Source organism: Periplaneta americana, chromosome 8 (genome assembly GCF_040183065.1).
Source record: "Periplaneta americana isolate PAMFEO1 chromosome 8, P.americana_PAMFEO1_priV1, whole genome shotgun sequence".
In the NCBI taxonomy this organism is placed as follows: domain Eukaryota; kingdom Metazoa; phylum Arthropoda; class Insecta; order Blattodea; family Blattidae; genus Periplaneta; species Periplaneta americana.
In genome coordinates, this window is record NC_091124.1 from 40,476,636 (window position 1) to 40,496,149 (window position 19,514).

The following is a 19,514-nucleotide window of genomic DNA, read 5'->3' on the forward strand; positions in this document are numbered from 1 at the left end:
CTTCATTATTCAAGAAGCAAACCTTAATGCTGACCAATTAAAATATTTTGATTTTAAAGGTTATAGTATGAAACTCTTATCCAAAAGTAGATCAGTCCCCTAACTGCCCACTGTGCATCAACTCAAACCAAGAAATGGATTGGAAATACCTCAAAATCTGTGCTTCGGTGGCTGATCGTGACAATATCTTTGAAAAATATTGGAGTGCAAGAGGTCAAATGACTTTGTTGTCAAATGCCTGGCATTAGAAATAAGTTCAGCAAGGTCTCATCATAGATGATAGATAGGTAAAAAATTTTTGGTGCCGAATTTGTTGTCAGCCTTATTTAACACAAAGGTTTTTTTTTTCCTCTCTCTCACTTATTGAGTAAACAATGGCTCCATACATAAGGAATAAGTGGATTAGGTCCAGGGACCAGACAGTGAAACCCCCATGACTAATCTACTTATTTGGGAATATGTTATCCAAAATATTAGCCTACTACCACATCTCATTCCAACAGTTTTCATGCTGCATAAATAAATTTTAAAAAGTTGTTATCTTCTCTGACTCCAAAGCAGCAATTCAAGCTATAAATTCAAACAAAATATGTCAGTCCAAATTAAAGAAGAATAAAAATTTACCCTTCATGTACATAAAAACAATAATTAAAAACAGCTAAATACCAACAAAGCTAAGGACAAAAAGTAGAATATTATTAATAAACCAGAAACCATCCCTGTCTGCAGGAATATTCACTTTCGACTCGTGTGTGTGTGCTTGCGTGCGTGCGCGTGTGTTTTTTTTCTTTTCTTTCTTTTTTTTTTATACAAATTAATTTTGTGCAAAATGGCACATACTGAGAGAACATTGAGATCATTATTTGTAGAATTAAAAGAAAAACAGTTTTCAAGTTGAACATATAAAACAAAATATGGTTACAAAGATAGGAGATTGACACCACATTTACATATTAAAATAGCGGATGGAAGAAGACAAAATAGAAATTTTCAATTTTCAAAGTAAAGAAATATCCTTGGCTAACTGGGTGCTCTGAAACAAGTTAGGCTATATTGTTATGCCTGTATTCTGTTTGGGAGTGAAAATGAATGGTCAACATCTTGTTGTAGGGTCTACTGTGATAGAAAAGTCTATAAACATCTGTTATATAAAAATATATAAGGTAAGAAGATATAAATAATATTCAGTTTCACAGAACTCTTCAGCGACTCTAGCGGCTGAATCTTGAATTGTACTGTCTCCGCACTTCCAGTCTTATTATTCATTCATGTCCTCAGGTTTTGTACTTAAGGTTGGCAACGATTGTATCTATCTTGTCGATTCCACGTTTCGATTACCTGTGACATGTTGATATTTCTACCATCTAGTGATAATCAGTCAAGTGACTTGTTTCAGCAATTGATTGTGAAGATGTGTAATCCTTATTGACAGCTGATTTGTATACTTCGTGGTTGTTTGTGGATGTTAATATTATTGGTAGTTTGTAATACTATTTCCTAATAATCCTAGTAAATTCATAACTGTGTTTCAATTATGTCAGCCCAGTTACCCCCGTGTCCCGCATCTCTAAAAGCTATTCAGCATTACTTGAAGACTGCATCAGAACATGATCAACGAGACCCAGTTATCAGTTATTGGTGTAAGTAAAATTATATCGTAAAATTCTTTAAATTTTATGTCAGTAATAAAGGGTGCACAGACGGTCCTAAATTTCAGCTGTGGATTTATTGACAACCTGAATATTATAACCAATAAAACATTCACTTATTTTTGGTTCATTGCAAATATTGATCACATGTTCACATTAAGTTCATCACTCAGGCCAATCTTTGATATCTCCTCACACTATACATGGAACTGACGTCTGATGTGCGTTTCGTTAACATTTCTCGGTTAATTATTTTTCGGACATTGTTTCTTACAACGATTTATTAAATGTTGAAATATTGCATGAAACCTGGTGATGCAGAAACCTAAAAACGCGTAAAACAGGTGAGGAGTTGGAGGTTTGAATAGTGTTTAGAGTTAAGCTATGCTAACCTAACCTACCATAATTAACAAGCTAACCTAACTCTAATAAGGAGCAAGTATTTGGGTAACACCTTTTTCACAATAGTCAAAATGATAGGACCTGAAGTAACGAAACCTAATCTTCACCTTACGAAAATTCCCTTTCTACAGAGCCATTATTATCAATGGTCCCATAAAACACTGCGCCCTGCGTGGTTTCCGCCGATCGCCGGCGCTTCTCCAATATATAACAGTAGTAGCAATAAATGGGTCTCTATAGGATATCGGGAGTGTGTTGTATGGCAGTAACAATTTTAAGTCTCCGTATGGATATAAAAAGTCAAACTCAAGACATAAGATTATTTAGGGCCAAATTAAAGAAGTATCTAATTTCACACCCCTTCTATTCTGTAGGCGAATTCATGACATTCAACAATGCTGCTTGAATATTTGTCTTGTATTAAGTAGGCCTATCGATACTAACCCCTTGTGTTGTACTAGTACTGGGTGTTCAGTTCAAAGTGTGTCATGGCTTGCTGTATGCCGTCATGTGGCTAGTCGATTAGCCTAGAGAATTCAATCTTCCTACACTTCTGCAGAGGCGTATTACTTACGTGCCAGAGAAGTTGCCTAGCAAGTACGACGTTCATTCTGAAGAGTACTTACCGATACGTACGGTAACGCCGGTAGTGGCAGGAATGTGAACTGTTTCGAAACATGTACTGAGGTGAGTTTTTTCTTACTGTCGAGATATGGGGAGAGGGTTAAGACGATTACTTACGTATTTGTTGACATTAATTTCGACGGTCAACATGGACACGGAGCATTTGATTTGTATTGTGGAATGTCGTGGTACGCAACCGATGATAGCAAATACCCTGCGTACGACTTGGCCGCGCAAAACACAGTTCGAAAGAGGTTATGGTAGCACACAGACCGTACAGACTGCCATCTGTTACTACGACGTTCAAGTTATACCATACACGTTCTCAAGTTCAGATTGAACACCTTGATTAATAGGCAACTTCTCTGACATAAAAGCTGAAACTTGCTTCAAATCGCTGACTCATCAACAGTGACATCATGACACACTTTGAAATGAACACCCAGTATAGTGTAAAACCCATTCCATATTCTTACTGTGAATCGATGTACGAATACCGTGAAATATAAATAAACATAATGCAAGTGACAGATTGGGTTTGGTGTGTTAAAGTTTTTGGTATGCCTTGCATGTATGCTTTTTCTAAAATTGAAAGGAATAAAAATGTACCTAGCTGCTGTTCTGTCAGAGAGAATTAGACAAACCAGATTGGTAAATAATTTTGTTACTAATATTGTAAACAAAGTTGTAAAGGTACCTAGTTTACATGTATTGAGTTCCATGTATATTGTATTTTTGACGATGTATTTTGTTACTTTTGGCACATAAAGACATAAATGAATGATTGAAGTAGGCATATGAAATGTGAAAGGCTTCAATTCATCTGATCCTTTTTACATCTGTTTCTTTTTATAGGTCGGCTTTACGCCTTACAAATGGGACTCAAGATTGATCGAAAGTCCGATGAAGCAAAGGTATTATTGACAGGTCTAATGGATTGGTTAGAAACTCAGAAGAGAACAATGGCGGACAATGAAGCCATAACGAATGAAGTGGCAGCCCAGGCCCACATAGAGAATTATGCCTTAAAACTGTTTCTGTATGCTGATAGTCAAGATAGAGCTGCCAACTTTGGAAAGTAAATATCTTTATATTCATGTTTAATAAACTAGTGTTTGTATTTGAAGGCTCCAGGCGAAAAACGATCAAAATCACATTTTTTTTTTACAATGGAGTTATGTAATAAACGAAATTGAAAACTCTCTTACAACAAAACTATGTATTACGGAATCTCTTGAAATTAGATCTACATATTTCTGAGAATTGTACAACTTTTTTTTTTGTTATGGTTATATCACAGTCTACTATATACAGTCACGAAGCTTGAGTTTTGAGGGTGCTAGAAACAATAGACTGTGACGGTACTATTTTGCATTGCCTGTAATGAGGCGATATTAGTGATCCTAGTGGTGAACAACTATCTAATATTTGCATATTTACTACGTATTGAGCTTCGCGACTGTATATACTAGACTGTGGTTATATGTAACACTATGTATATTGTTATAATTATTTTGCATTCTACAATCTTTGGGATGAAAAACGATCAATGTCCATAGTATTAATTAATAAAAGAATTAATGGGATGAAATGTTTTTAAAACAACCTAGTTTACAATAACAAGACTCACTTGTAATGTGGCCCATTGCACGAATTTTCTCTGATGCACCACTGACTCTCCCAGTTCTCGGTTTTTTCTTAAAGCTGTTGGTTATAATGTTATCACATTCACTACTGGTTCCTCCTTCGCTGTTAATCATGAAAATTTATTTTATACTGTTAAAACAAGAACTAATAAATTATGGAAACAAGGCTGACATATTCTTCAATAATGTACTGAAGCTTTATATTAATATATGTTTACTACTGTTTTAATTCATTGTTGATTGTTATATTTTCAGTGTAGATAACACTAAACTATATATAAAGACAAATAATATCCTCACAGAAGTGAGAGTAGAACTGACAGCCACCAGCATAGCTCAGTCGGCTAAGGTGCTTGCCTGCCGACCCAGAGTTGTGCTCGGGCGCGGGTTCGATTCCCGCTTGGGCTGATTACCTGGTTGGGTTTTTTCCGAGGTTTTCCTCAACCGTAAGACAAATGCCAGGTAATCTATAGTGAATCCTCGGCCTCATTTCGCCAAAATATCATCTCGCTGTCACCAATTCCATCGACGCTAAAATAACCTCGTAGTTGATACAGCGTCGTTAAAAAGCCAAGTAAAAAAAATAGAACTGACAAAAAATTCTAGCTTTAAAAGTGTACAAAGAGAATTAACTGCTTTGTGTTTCATATTGAGTTTCCTTTCTTTATAACAGAAATGTAGTGAAAGCTTTCTACACAGCTGGGATGTTATTTGATGTCCTCACAACGTTTGGTGAGCTGACAGACGAAGTTCTTCAAAATCGAAAATACGCAAAATGGAAAGCCGCTTATATCCACAATTGTCTGAAGAATGGAGAAACGCCTGTACCAGGTCCACTTGAAGGGGATGAAGAAAATGAAGATAATGCCATGAATCAGGATGTAGCTGGCAGTTCGGGACTGCAAGAGGACTTCGCTGGAGCTGCAGGAACCAGTGGAATGGGTTAGAAATGTTCACAATTATCATTAATAACAATAATAATAATAATAATAATAATTTCAAGGGAAAAATTGTTCCGGGGCTGGGTATCGATCCCGGAACCCTTTGCTTAGCGCACGAATGCTCTTCCGACTGAGCTACCCCAGGAACCACACACGACACCGTCACAATTCTTCCCTTTGTATCCACACAACTCAAATGGGTTGACAAGATGCTAGAAACTCAACTTTGAGAATAATAATAATATAAGATAGGTAGTAATTAGAATAAAAAAATAGCAGTGCCAACTTTCAAAGCAATATATCGCTGGCTAAATGTTACAAGGGTGTATGTAGCAGTGGCGGCTCCTGCGTATTTCTTAAGAGGAGGAAAGAAGGTAACAAGACGAAATGACACCTTCTTGAATGAAACATGCTGCAAATTAGCCTACATGCATACATGTAAGACCAGGTAGTGTTGGGGTTGGCCTTCCCTTCTATATATCAATAATTTGTTCTTGTAAACTGAGTTTCCTAAATTTTCAAAAATATATAATGTTTTCACTTCCATTCATTGTTGAATAATTGCACAAATTAATAATTACAAGGAAATTCACCTCGCAGCATTTTTCGAGCACACTACAGCATCACACGTGTTGGAAGAGACTATAGCTACTAACACGTAATTGAAACCGTGGAAATGGGAATGGAAAATAATTTGAGGAAAGCGAGAACACTGCACCCACCCACGTGGTCTGTGATGCCACGTGTACATTTTACAAGTTCAGTATCACATGTTTTTGAAGAATATCAGTTCTTGTAAAGTCATACTACCATTATTGTTCAAAGTTGCCGGTGACCAATTTTTTATGTTAAAAATAATGTAGTTTGGAGTATCTACTTTCAATTTCAAATATATTTGTACAAAACTGACAACTTGGCTGTTGCCCTGTCTAGTAGACAATGAATGGAAGTGAATTTCAGGGGCCAAAAAGATCTGCAATACTAACATAGAACTACTTACTCTTTGTTTTATATAAACACGACTTTAACTTTCAAATATCCTTGAAAGTTTCAAACCATGAATAGTAGCCTATATAAAGTGCAATGAATAATATTTTTAATTTATAATTTAAAAAAAAAGTTTATATGGTGTCTTTCATAGCGTTGCGTTAAAACTGGTTTATTGTGCCTCCTCCTAGATATGTTATAGTCCGGTTGAATGCAAGATCGTTAGATGGCAGCGGTAGCGAGCTTGCTGCACGACCAGTCTGTTTCTATTTCCCACCCATGCGCTGATTCAGAGGAGGATCTCCTCCCTCTCCGTTCATTTACTCGCTTTAAAACTCTGCTTCTTTCTCTGGCCACTAGCACGCTGTTTTCTATGTATGCTAACTGAAGTAAAGGAGGAATGGATTGACTTTCCTCCACACAAACCATCTCGCATCTTTCTCACAGTTTTCCAGCAGCACATGAGCACGTGTCGTTTAAAACTCGATTAACCGAGGTTTTCTTATAGCTGTGAACTTAAAAATTATCGAATCTTATTTGAATATCAAGGCACATTTTATTTGGTATTTACTTTCAAAAGAAGAAAAATGTGAGGAGGACGTTCCTCCCTTCCCTCCACCGAGGAACCGCTACTGGTATGTAGTAATATTTCTGATATAGAAATAGAACCTTGTAATATTGAGCCAGCAATATGTTGCCAGTCAAAGTCTATCATGTCTCCTCTGTTACTATCCATTCAGTATTTTGTACTATGCCTGTTGTCATACCAGGAGGGAGTACTCGATGAATTTGTCTTCCTTGTTGCACACTTCATAGATAGCAGAATCAGTAACTATTCATTATTTTTAAATTTATAACTTCTGAAACTTTTTTTTTTTAATTTTCATATTCAACTTTGTTGATGTTTATGTTTCTAAATCTATACTAATAATAAATCTGTAGCCGAAATTTTTCTGGTAATTTTCGATTTTCCAAAAATAATTGGTCCTAACACATATAAGTAACTGCCCTGAAACCGAAAATAGCTTTTTTGAAATTTTTGTTTGTATGTCTGTCTGGATGTTCGTTACCTTTTCACATGATAATGGCTGAACCGATTTATATGAAAATTGGAATATAAATTAAGTTCGTTGTAACTTAGAATTTAGGATATATGGCATTCAAAATATTTTATTTAAAAGGGGGGTTATAAGGGTGCTTGAATTAAATAAATTGAAATATCTCCCTTATTATTAATTTTCATGAAAAATATTACATAACAAAAGTTTCTTTAAAAATAATTTCCGATAAGTTTTATTCCATGCAAAAGTTTGATAGGACTGATATTTAATGAGATAAATGAGTTTCAAAATTACAATAATAACGCCATCTAAGGCGGTGTAATGAAATAAAAAACAAATGACTTCGTCTATAAGGGGCCTTGGACAACAACAATCGAAAGTTATGAAACATACGGTAGCCTACAGAGGATGTTTCTGTGTTTGTATGAAGTAATATTGGAAGCTAAATTAACCGATTTGTATAATTAATTATTAATTCACCATTGGAAAGTGTAGTTTCTCTAGATGGACATAATGCTATAATGTTATTACAGTAACTTCTGAGTGAATCGAGGACAGGTAAGATTAAAATAGCTTCTTATACACAGAAAACTTGATAGGCATTCGTTTCCTGTATTTCCTAAAATAATTTTTGTGACCAAATGAATAGTCTCTGGATCAAAATGATCGCATTTTAATTTTTTAATACAATTTAAATTAAGTAACATAATAAATGAGTTATCCTTCTATCAAACACGAATGTCCTCTGGATCAAATGTCCTATTTTAATTATGTAATTACTTTATATTTATTTCTAACAGGTGCAGCGGATCGCACGGGTATGGCTAGTACAAAATAAATGTTTAATATTAAGGCTTTTTTTTGTTTCATTTTGCAAATTATCTCATGACCCCCTACCTCTTTACATGAATCTCCAGGGGGTCGCGACCCACACTTTGAGATCCACTGGATTAATTTACTTGTTTAATTAATATTAACACAGTGAAGTAGTTGTTTATTTAAATAACTTAACAGTTCTTCAGTGAAGTTTAAAAGAGAGTAATCAGCTGTCTAAATATGTACTTTCCTATGACTAGATGTTCAATTCTTGCTCTTGCTCCAAAGGTTGTTGCAATCTATTGATGTTCTTATAGATGGATAAATTATTATGAAACATCTGGATTTCAAAAAGATGTCGTCTAGTATTTTCTGGTTTCTATTTTCTTATCCTTTTGCTTCTAAATTGATTGTAATTGCGAGGAATTGAAGAGATTATGTTTGGGATCAAGTGTGGTTGCAGTTCTGGCTATACCGTCTTCCATTTGTTTGCCTGGGATGTTCACGTAAATTGGAGTTCACTTTTATTACACATAATACATATATTTTTTTCGTGACTTCATACTTTGTTATGTGGGGAAAAAAGGGAGAATATATCGGATATTTCGAATGCACTGTATTACAGTATATTATGTGGAAACACAATTTGAGGTTAAATCTTTAATTATTCTGATAGATTGGATAGATTTTAAAATCAAATACTTGTACAGTGAAACCTCTCATTTACGGACATCGAAGGGACGTAAAAATCTGTCCGCATCTGAGAGGTGTCCTTTCTTGGGAGGGAGGCTCCCCAATCTAACAGTTAATTTATAATATGCATTATGTATCCCTTCACGCTTTAAATGAAATGTATTACTGTAGTTTAATTCTAAATGCAGTCTACTCTACTACAGTAAATTCTTTGCAACTTTGAACTACAGTAGATAAGACCGAAAAAGGAAAATACAGTACTGTGTCATGCAATTTTATTCTAGGTCTACAGTTATGCAGAACTGTAAGTTACAGTTTTCAACTTAACCTTTACGTTCAGGTGCCATGTCTCTGAAACAGAATAACTGATTGGAGTGAAGAGAATAATCCTACTAACCCTATCATGTGACAAATACAATTTCACGATCGCGGAAACCTTGCACCCATCAGACAGGTTAAATTTTATGACTTTATCCACCCGCTTCCAGATAACAAGGGGTAGCCAGCTGAGCTAGTGGTAGCCTACGAGACTCTTACTGTCTTCTTTCATGTTAAGGAATTTCTGTACAGTTCTCAAAACTAAATTTTCTATTTTTGTAACAAGTTTCGTCCGCAGTCAGGAGGTAAAGCAAGCTTTAGGACTGTGAAACAGCTGTCTGTGTCCGTGTCTCAGTTTCCGTAAACGAGAGTTAAATTGATCATTATTTTTATATTATTTTAGTTGGGACATAAAAATCTGTCCATATATGAGGAGTGTCTGTATCTTGGAGGTGTCTGTAAGGAGAGGTTTCACTGTATCTTAAAAACATATTTTGATTTTTTGTTTCAGGTTTTATAAAGCCAAGTGGCTTTGATTCACCAATTCCACCTGCGTCCAACACGTATGTGCCACCCACTACCCCAAACCACACCCCTTATGCTGGAGGCTTCAGCCCTTACAATCCTACTTCAGCTTTGCCTACTACTCCAAACAATGGCAGTATGGATTCAGTACCTAGCTTCGGAAGTTATAATCCAATGAGCAGTGGTAATGGAGAAACGGGCCCAGAAGGTCTGTATACCCGTGTTTCTGGTTCAGAAAAGTATACATCTGTTTTCAGTTGACTGTGAATAGAGACGACGGTCCTTCGTGGATTCTTGTTTGTGATCATGAGGCACTTTTTTTTTTTTTTAGTAAGTTATTTTACGACGCTTTATCAACATCTAGGTTATTTAGTGTCTGCATGAGATGAAGGTGATAATGCTGGTGAAATGAGTCTGGGGTCCAACACCGAAAGTTACCCAGCATTTGCTCATATTGGGTTGAGGGAAAACCCCAGAAAAAACCTCAACCAGGTAACTTGCCCCAACCGGGAATAGAACCCAGACCACCTGGTTTCACGGCCAGACGCGCTATCCGATACTCCACAGGTGTGGACTGAGGCACTTTATGAGTAGAAATCACCTTGAACATAGAAGTAGGTAAACAGATGTTAAGATATTTTTATTTGAAATTCTTTGGCATTTACCATGTGTTCTTTATTCTGTCACAAGAAAGTCTTTGCTTGTTATTGTAATTTCGGCTTTGTATCTGTTTTATAATCACTTCAATTATTTTTGCTATAACGTTTCTTACTGCAGCATCTCGGATGACACTTTCAAATGTGATTTTGGTCATCTATACTATTCAGCTTCCTTTAGTAAAGAAGCAATATTTCCCCTCAGAAGGAATGAAACTGAGATGAGAATTTCCAGTCGCATGACTGGGCAGGCCATTGTTATGTTGCCTGGCCACCAGAAGCGCTAAATGTTTCAATGGAATTTTCTGATTGGATGCTGGTGAGAAAGTCTGTTGCCATACAGAACAACAAAATAGCCACCATATTTATTTTGAGAAACTGATGACGATGTTATGAGTTGTGTGTGTGTTTATGTTATTTAATTAAGAAAATTAATTTGGGTTTGTCTTTCTCAGTTGCCATGAGATGTGGGCATTCCACAATATTATCAAAATTTCTACTTTTTCTGGGCTGCTATTTCCAGCTTCTGCATTATTTTTACAAACGATTTTAGTTTTCTTTTAAATTCATGACTATTGTTGAGCAATGACCAAAAATTGTTGTAGGATGATTTGAAATTATTTCCAAATAATTTGGTCTTCCAAATTGTTGTTAAACGACGGCCAAAATTTGTTGGAGGAAGATTTGAAATTACTGTATTTCCAAATAATTTGATATTCTAAATCAATTACTGTTGTTAAGAAATGGCCAAAATTTGTTGTGAACTGATTTGAAATTATTTCCAAATAATTTGGTCTTCAAAATCAATGTCTGTTTTTAAGCAATGATGAAAAATTGTTGTGGGATGATTTGAAATCATTTCCAAATAATCTGATCTTCTAAATTCATGTCTGTTGTTACGCAATGACCAAAAATTGTTGTGGGATTATTTGAAGTTATTTCCATATAATTTGGTCTTCTAAATTCATGTCTGTTGTTTAGCAATGACCAAAAATTGTTGTGGGATGTTTTGAAATTATTTCCAAATAATTTGGTCTTCTAAATTCTTGTTTGTTGTTAAGCAATGACCAAAAATTGTTGTGAATTGATTTGAAATCATTTCCATATAATTTGGTGTTCAAAATCAATGTCTGTTTTTAAGCAATGATGAAAAATTGTTGTGGGATGATTTGAAATCATTTCCAAATAATTTGATCTCCTAAATTCATGTCTGTTGTTATGCAAAGACCAAAAATTGTTGTGGGATAATTCGAAATTATTTCCAAATACTTAATTTCGTCTTCTAAATTCATGTCTGTTGTTAAGCAACGATCAAAAATTGTTGTGGGATGATTTGAAATTACTTCTAAATAATTCGGTCTTCTAAACCAATGACTGTTGTTAAGCAACGACCAAAAATTGTTGTGGGATGATTTGAAATTATTTCCAAATAATTTGGTCTTCTAAATCAATGACTGTTGTTAAACAACGACCAAAAATTGTTATGGGATGATTTGAAATTATTTCCAAATAATTTGGTCTTCTAAATTCATGCCTGTTGTTAAACAACGACCAAAAATTGTTGTGGGATGATTTGAAATTATTTCCAAATAATTTGGTTTTCTAAATTCATGCCTGTTGTTAAACAACGACCAAAAATTGTTGTGGGATGATTTGAAATTATTTCCAAATAATTTGGTCTTCTAAATTCATGCCTGTTGTTAAACAACGACCAAAAATTGTTGTGGGATGATTTGAAATTATTTCCAAATAATTTGGTCTTCTAAATCAATGACTGTTGTTAAACAACAACCAAAAATTGTTATGGGATGATTTGAAATTATTTCCAAATAATTTGGTCTTCTAAATCAATGACTGTTGTTAAGCAATGACCAAAAATTGTTGTGGAATGATTTGAAATTATTTCCATATAATTTGGTCTTCTAAATCAATGACTGTTGTTAAACAACGACCAGAAATTGTTGTGGGATGATTTTAAATTATTTCTAAATAATTTGATCTTCTAAATCAATGACTGTTGTTAAGCAACGACCAAAAATTGTTGTGGAATGATTTGAAATTATTTCCAAATAATTTGGTCTTTTAAATCAATGACTGTTGTTAAGCAACGACCAAAAATTGTTGTGGAATGATTTGAAATTATTTCCAAATAATTTGGTCTTCTAAATCAATGACTGTTGTTATGCAACGACCAAAAATTGTTGTGGGATTATTTGAAGTTATTTCCATATAATTTGGTCTTCTAAATCAATGACTGTTGTTAAGCGACGACCACAAATTGTTTTGGGATGATTTGAAATTATTTCTAAATAATTTGGTCTTCTAAATTCTTGTCTGTTGTTAAGCAATGACCAAAAATTGTTGTGGGATGATTTGAAATTATTTCCAAATAATTTGGTCTTCTAAATTCATGTCTGTTGTTAAGCAGCGGCCAAAAATTGTTGTGATTTGAAGTTATTTCTAAATAATTTGGTCTTTTAAATCAATGACTGTTGTTAAGCAACGACCAAAAATTGTTGTGGGATGATTAGAAATTATTTCCATATTTCCAAATAATTTGGTCTTCTAAATTCATGTCTGTTGTTAAGCAACGACCAAATATTGTTGTGGGATTATTTGAAGTTATTTCCATATAATTTGGTCTTCTAAATCAATGACTGTTGTTAAGCAACGACCAAAAATTGTTGTGGGATGATTTGAAATTTTTTCCAAATAATTTGGTCTTCTACATAAATTCATGCCTGTTAAGCAACAACCAAACATTGTTGTGGGATGATTTGAAATTATTTCCAAATAATTTGGTCTTCTAAATCTATGACTGTTGTTAAGCAACGACCAAAAATTGTTGTGTGATGATTCGATATCATTTCCAAATAATTTGATCTTCTAAATTCTAATTTCATGTCTGTTGTGAAGCACTGACCAAAAATTGTTGTGGGATGATTTGAAATTATTTCCAAATAATTTGATCTTCTAATTCATATCTGTTGTTAAGCAACGATCAGAAATTGTTGTGGGATGATTCGATATTATTTCCAAATAATTTGGTCTTCTAAATTCTAAATTCATGTCTGTTGTTAAGCAACGACCAAAAACTGTTGTGGGATGATTTGAAATTGTTTCCAAATAATTTGGTCTTCTAAATTCATGCTTGTTGTTAAGCAACGACCAAAAATTGTTGTGGGATGATTCGATATTATTTCCAAATAATTTGGTCCTTTAAATTGATGAACGTTGTTAAGCAACAGTGAAAAATTGTTGTGGGTTTTCAAATTATTTCCAAATAATTTTTGCCTTCTTCTTACAAATGATAGAGTGGTGAGACGAATCAGAGACCTTCCTGGAAAAAGGGTATAACATCGAAGGAATGAAATACGTGACTAAGGTAGAAAAAGTAATTTTGAAGCATTCATTTATAACAATAAATGATTACATCCAATGGCTGAATAAACTTGTATCCTCGATTAGTCGAATGATTCAGCTAGTAAATATTGGCCCAACAAAATATGCTCCTGAAATTATTTCCCTTTCTCTTAAAACGTGTGTTATAGATTTGTTGGTTACACCTTTATTCCAGGGAGGTCTTCATTTATCACGGAATAAATTATCGTGGGATGAATGTGATTCTTGAGAAAAATTATCGTAGTATTAATAAATTGTCGGGATATCTCATCACAGTCCTCAGGCTGTTCTTTTCATGGCCAAACAAAGCTTAGGTACTCTTTTTTATTAAAGGCAGTGAAGTTAAGAGACAGTTCTTCATCATTAAATGACAACAGTACTTTAAATACAATATTTGAGTACTGAATTAACTTTGTTCATATTCCTTTTTTTTTTAAGTTTCACAGTAGTTGTATTGCAACTATTTCATATTACCCTTTTCTGTTTCAGGAAGAGCTAAACTCAACGCGCAGCAAATTACTAAAGCCCAGAAATATTGCAAATGGGCAAGCAGTGCACTGAACTACGACGATGTCCCAACAGCTATAACAAATCTGCAGAAAGCTTTAAAGTTACTTCAGACTGGAGATGACAGTTGAACTGCGTCCAGCTTTGTCCTAAGATGCGACTATCAATTTTTGTTGTTGATAAACTTTATAAACTTATTAAGTAAATAGGCCTGAGATATCCTTTCAATTGTATTCATCCTCAAATTTTGAAACAGCTTTTGCTTTTCTGCAGGCGTGTGTTGTATATACCAATTAACAATATTGTACACATGTAAGTTACTTCCTGTAGTGGTCACTAAACATTCTGAATTTGTTGCCGTTGTGAAAACGCTTGAAAATAATTGTGAAAAGGATCTTGCATTCTTCACAATGATACGTATTGCTATGTACATAAAGTATACTTGCCTTGATTTATAATAAATAAAAGAAATATTTTATTTAGCTATATATACATTTTCCTGTGCATGTGATAGTATGTGTTGGCATCTGATTTCGTCTTTGTAGTATTAGTGTCAAATCTAATTTTATTTTTTAATTAACAATTAAATATTAAATTTTAATACAGTGGAAATTAATAGTTCATTTTGAATATTGATTACAAGTTGGATGGCAATTTCTGTAACTTGAAATTTTGTTGTAATGAATGCTGATATATACTTACTGGCTTTTAAGGAACCCGGATGTTCATTGCCACCCTCACATTAGCCCGCCATTGGTCCCTATCCTGAGCAAGATTAATCCAGTCTCTATCATCATATCCCACCTCCCTCAAATCCATTTTAATATTATCTTCCCATCTACGTCTCGGCCTCCCTAAAGGTCTTTTTCCCTCCGGCCTCCCAACTAACACTATATGCATTTCTGGATTTGCCGATACGTGCTACATGCCCTGCCCATCTAAAACGTCTGGATTTAATGTTCCTAATTACGTCAGGTGAAGAATACAATGCGTGCAGTTCTGTGTTGTGTAACTTTCTCCATTCTCGTGTAACTTCATCCCTCTTAGCCCCAAATATTTTCCTAAGCACCTTATTCTCAAACACCCTTAACCTATGTTCCTCTCTCAAAGTGAGAGTCCAAGTTTCACAACCATAAAGAACAACCGGTAATATAACTGTTTTATAAATTCTAACTTTCAGATTTTTTGACAGCAGACTGGATGACAAAAGCTTCTCAACCGAATAATAACAGGCATTTCCCATATTTATTCTGTGTTTAATTCCCTCCCGAGTATCATTTATATTTGTTACTGTTGCTCCAAGATATTTGAACTTCTCCATCTCTTCAAAAGATTAATTTCCAATTTTTATATTTCCATTTCGTACAATATTCTCGTCACGAGACATAATCATATACTTTGTATGCTGATATATACAAAAGTAAAAATATTTATATATCTTACATCGTCTAGTTTTGTTATGAATATGAGAAAAGGACAAAAGATGGTGTGGAAAAGCACGAAAAACAAAAATTAAGAATTTATAAAAAGTAGATATTTCTGGAAGTACTAACCCTATGTAAGCAATGAAAATATAATATACCAAGAAGATACCAAGAAAAGTGACACCTCAAAAGATAAAAGATATTCTAAAATTGCTAAAAAAGAATGACTGATGGATCCCTACTGTCCACCAAAATGGAGCAGATGCTGATATGTCCACGTCTCTCTTTTTATATATCCTTAGGTTATGGAGCTATAAATTTTGGTGAGAAGTTGAAGTCATCTATTCAACACTTCAAAATCTATTTTACGAGATCTCTATTTTCAACAAGCTATTATATTCAGTAATTCTAAAGTAGTTATTACTGCTACAACAACCAATCTGTCACTTAAAAGTAAAAAAAATTAAGTGATGGAAAAGGTTGGTTTTTTTTAATGGGTACCGGCACATAGTGAATTATCTTGTAATGAACTTGCTGACTGTCTTGCTAAGACGGAAAGTAAAAGCTTACAAAACTCCATGTCAACTTTATCATTACCAACAGTTAAAAGATTAATCAACCCAAAATATCAAGATTAACATCATACCACGAAATTTCAAATAATAAAAGATGGGATTGTCTATGAAGAAGTCCACGGAACTGCCGATAATGGCAGTAACAGATGCATTGACATAATCCCTGTCTCAGGGTATGATCATTGACCCCACCATCAGTTTTGAAACATATAAAGGACAGCCTGAAGACGTACACGAGGAGAAATGAGCAATTTATGTTCCAGCCATCCTGTATTATAAAGATAAATACCAACTTCACGATATCAGTGTCATGGGATTGATTTTGGAGCAAGAGGAATGATACCCAACTTCTCTTCTCAATTCTGTAAGACCCTAGGACTGCACAAATCTTTTCTAAATGAACTGGCTCGCCTCATAATTAAAGAGTCAGTCAAACTCTTACGGAACCACCTATATGGACTCTAATTCAGTGTATTGAAAAAACTGATGCACCAATATCATTTTTCTCTTTCTTTTTCTTATAGCTTTCATTGTTTTCTTTACTTGTTTGTCACTTTTCTTATTCTGTTAACTGCAATTGTTTGTCAATTTTCCTACTCTGTTAACTTCCATTGTTTGTTTGTTTACTTGTTTGTCATTTTTCTTACTCTGTTATCTTTCATTGTCTATTTGTTCCTTTCTTTTTGTTTTGTATGCTTTGTATAATGGCACCCTCTGATTTGAGGAAGCTCTGATAAATAAATAAATAAGTGTACAACAAAATATAATTTCTGAGTATTCAAGGAAAAGTGCAGTTGCCCACAAGGCATGACTGTTTATCAGAACATTTTTTATCGAGCATTTTCAGAGAGAGTATATACTGTAATGTAATGCCAGCTCTTGTGCTGTCTTCTCAGAAGCCTTTTTAATTATTATTACAATCATCAGTCACAACTAGACGTTAGTAGACTTGGTTCATCCTTGTCCAGTAGTCTTTTTATCAGTGAATGGTGGATGTACGGTACTTTCAGTTCTTGTTAAACTTGCTCATTTTTCTTTGGGGTCAAAAGTATATTTATATTCTATTGTTTTGTACTAACTTCGTTTGTTACCTTTTTGTTTGAGCACTTACTATATACAGGGTGTAACAACTTTAATGTTTAGAATTTCTGGAACATGTTCCCTGACACATTCTACGTCGATTAAACCTAATATACCAATATCCAAAGTTCTATAGGTTTGGAGTATTTGTACCCCAAAGTTAAATTTTTGAGTTTTATTTTATCGCTGAATACTGAAAGAAGTAACACCAATTTCCGAAAGTGACATGTCTGTGTCATTATTTTTATTAGTACCATATTACATTTTAATATCAACTACTTGTGAGTATGAAAGAAGCAGTGCAAAGTTGAAAAAAAATGTCCTTAAGATTCCAAACACTGTACTTCTTGAAATTTGCCAATAGGCACGTGAAAATACCTGTGCACTAGGAATCCTACGATTTGGGAACCGTGCTTGATATGCCAAAACAGCTGCTGTTGCATTGCCATCACACAGTCCATACACATGAACTATGTCGGCGTATTCCTGATGTGTGTACACAAAAGGCATGTTTTAATGGTCAAAACTCAATAAAAAGACTAGTCACAATACAGTTTATTTTTCTCACAACTGTTATTTTAAACTGTTGTCTGTTTCGTTTCCTTAGCAACCTAAACAATTTTAATTTAATTTCTCTTAAAAGTAAAAATTTCCTTCATTCACTGCTTTTCAAATGTTTCTTATGTATCTCTACTTAGTAACGCCATAAAATAGGCCTTGTATAAACGGTATAATGCTTGGAGCTGCAAGAAGTTCTATTTTTTCCAGCTCTGTTATCTCTGTAACCTCTCAATTTCGGATATAGGTATGTTAGGTTTAATCAACGTAGAATGTGTCAGGGAACATGTTCCAGAAATTCTAAACATTAAAGTTGTTACACGCTGTATAGTGACCAGTGCTGTAGTTGGAAACAAATTTTAGGGGTTATACCTGGTAAGGTTTATCTTGTCTCAGTAGCAATAAAACCAAGTCCCTTCAAATGAGGGTGGAGATTATAGGAGGGTTGCAAATTTTCAGGATTCCTTTCAAAACCTTGTCATTGTACAGGCTACCGGAACTCAATTTCTTGAAAGACAAGCTCAGACTGAACTACACAGTACAAAGAGAGATATTTTGTAATTTTATTTTGCGCTACAGAATGTATCAATTGGTCCCTTCCGCCACTGGATGGATGGACGGCACTGCTCCACTGCCATAATAATACAGACGAAGTAAGACATATCTCCTTTCTCTCTCTTTTCACAGTGAGACAAGATACATCACACAGACTCTAGCCTACTGTTGAAATCTCTCTGGTCAGACTAGATTCTGTATGGACTCGTACTGCACTTCTTTTCCAAAGTTACTTCTTCGTCATGCAGTTGCCTCTGCAGATCTCCTTCCAGATCACAGTCACTATTGTACATAAGGCAAGAAATTAAATGCTGACTTGGTGGCCCAACACTTTTTAGGAACTAAAGCCTAACAACTCTTTTACTGGAACATTATTCCTTTTCTTAGTGCAGATATCGTTCATTACAGTAATTCTCATTCACATTCTTTAGCTGAAATTGGAATAGAATCTATAACATGTAACTGGACTCGAGATTCATGAATGCACGAAAAGTAATAATATTTCCCTCCTCTAGCAAACTGCTAGCATTACGTCTGAGCGAATTTTAAAATTAGTGAATCCGTGCAGCAGAATTCTTAAGACACCACATCATAAAATTAGTGTTATGTGAAGGCAATCTACGCAAGTTTTGAAATTAGCAAATCAGTGCAGCAGATTTCTTGAGGCGCCATGCCATGAAGTTAGTGATAATTATAGAAATACCACGGTGGTATGCAAGCTTGAAATTAACAAATCACAACTACTCCTAAAGTGCCAGACCATGGTTTTCAATAAAACAACGAATGGACAAGCTAGCAAAGGATATGAGATGCCAGCTGCTACTTTTATGCCAGATATTGAAATCAAAAAAAGTACATTAAAGATTATTTAAACATAATTAATATATTTCGAGTCTATATTTTTTCCAGCAAGGTAACAGCGAGTTTCTATTTTAGACAGTATTCTACAGCATGATACTGAAAAATGACATTAAATTACTTATTTATTAGTCCCAGTTGCTATTCCTGTTGACTGGTTCATGCATTTCTCACCTCATAACAAAGACAGATGGCGTCTTCTAAATGCTGTGCTTTTAGACATATTTACATCATTAG

At 34.4% G+C, this 19,514-nt stretch overlaps 1 protein-coding gene across 1 annotated transcript; it reads left to right on the forward strand.

Moving 5' to 3' along the window:
* Nucleotides 1-1,331: 1,331 nt before the first annotated feature.
* Nucleotides 1,332-14,713, forward strand: Vta1 (vesicle trafficking 1). The gene is made up of 5 exons (XM_069832768.1): nt 1,332-1,640; nt 3,531-3,753; nt 4,995-5,263; nt 9,649-9,870; nt 14,210-14,713. Exons 1-5 carry the CDS (start codon nt 1,535-1,537, stop codon nt 14,356-14,358), a joined length of 969 nt encoding a protein of 322 aa, XP_069688869.1. The 5' UTR covers nt 1,332-1,534; the 3' UTR covers nt 14,359-14,713.
* Nucleotides 14,714-19,514: the final 4,801 nt, after the last annotated feature.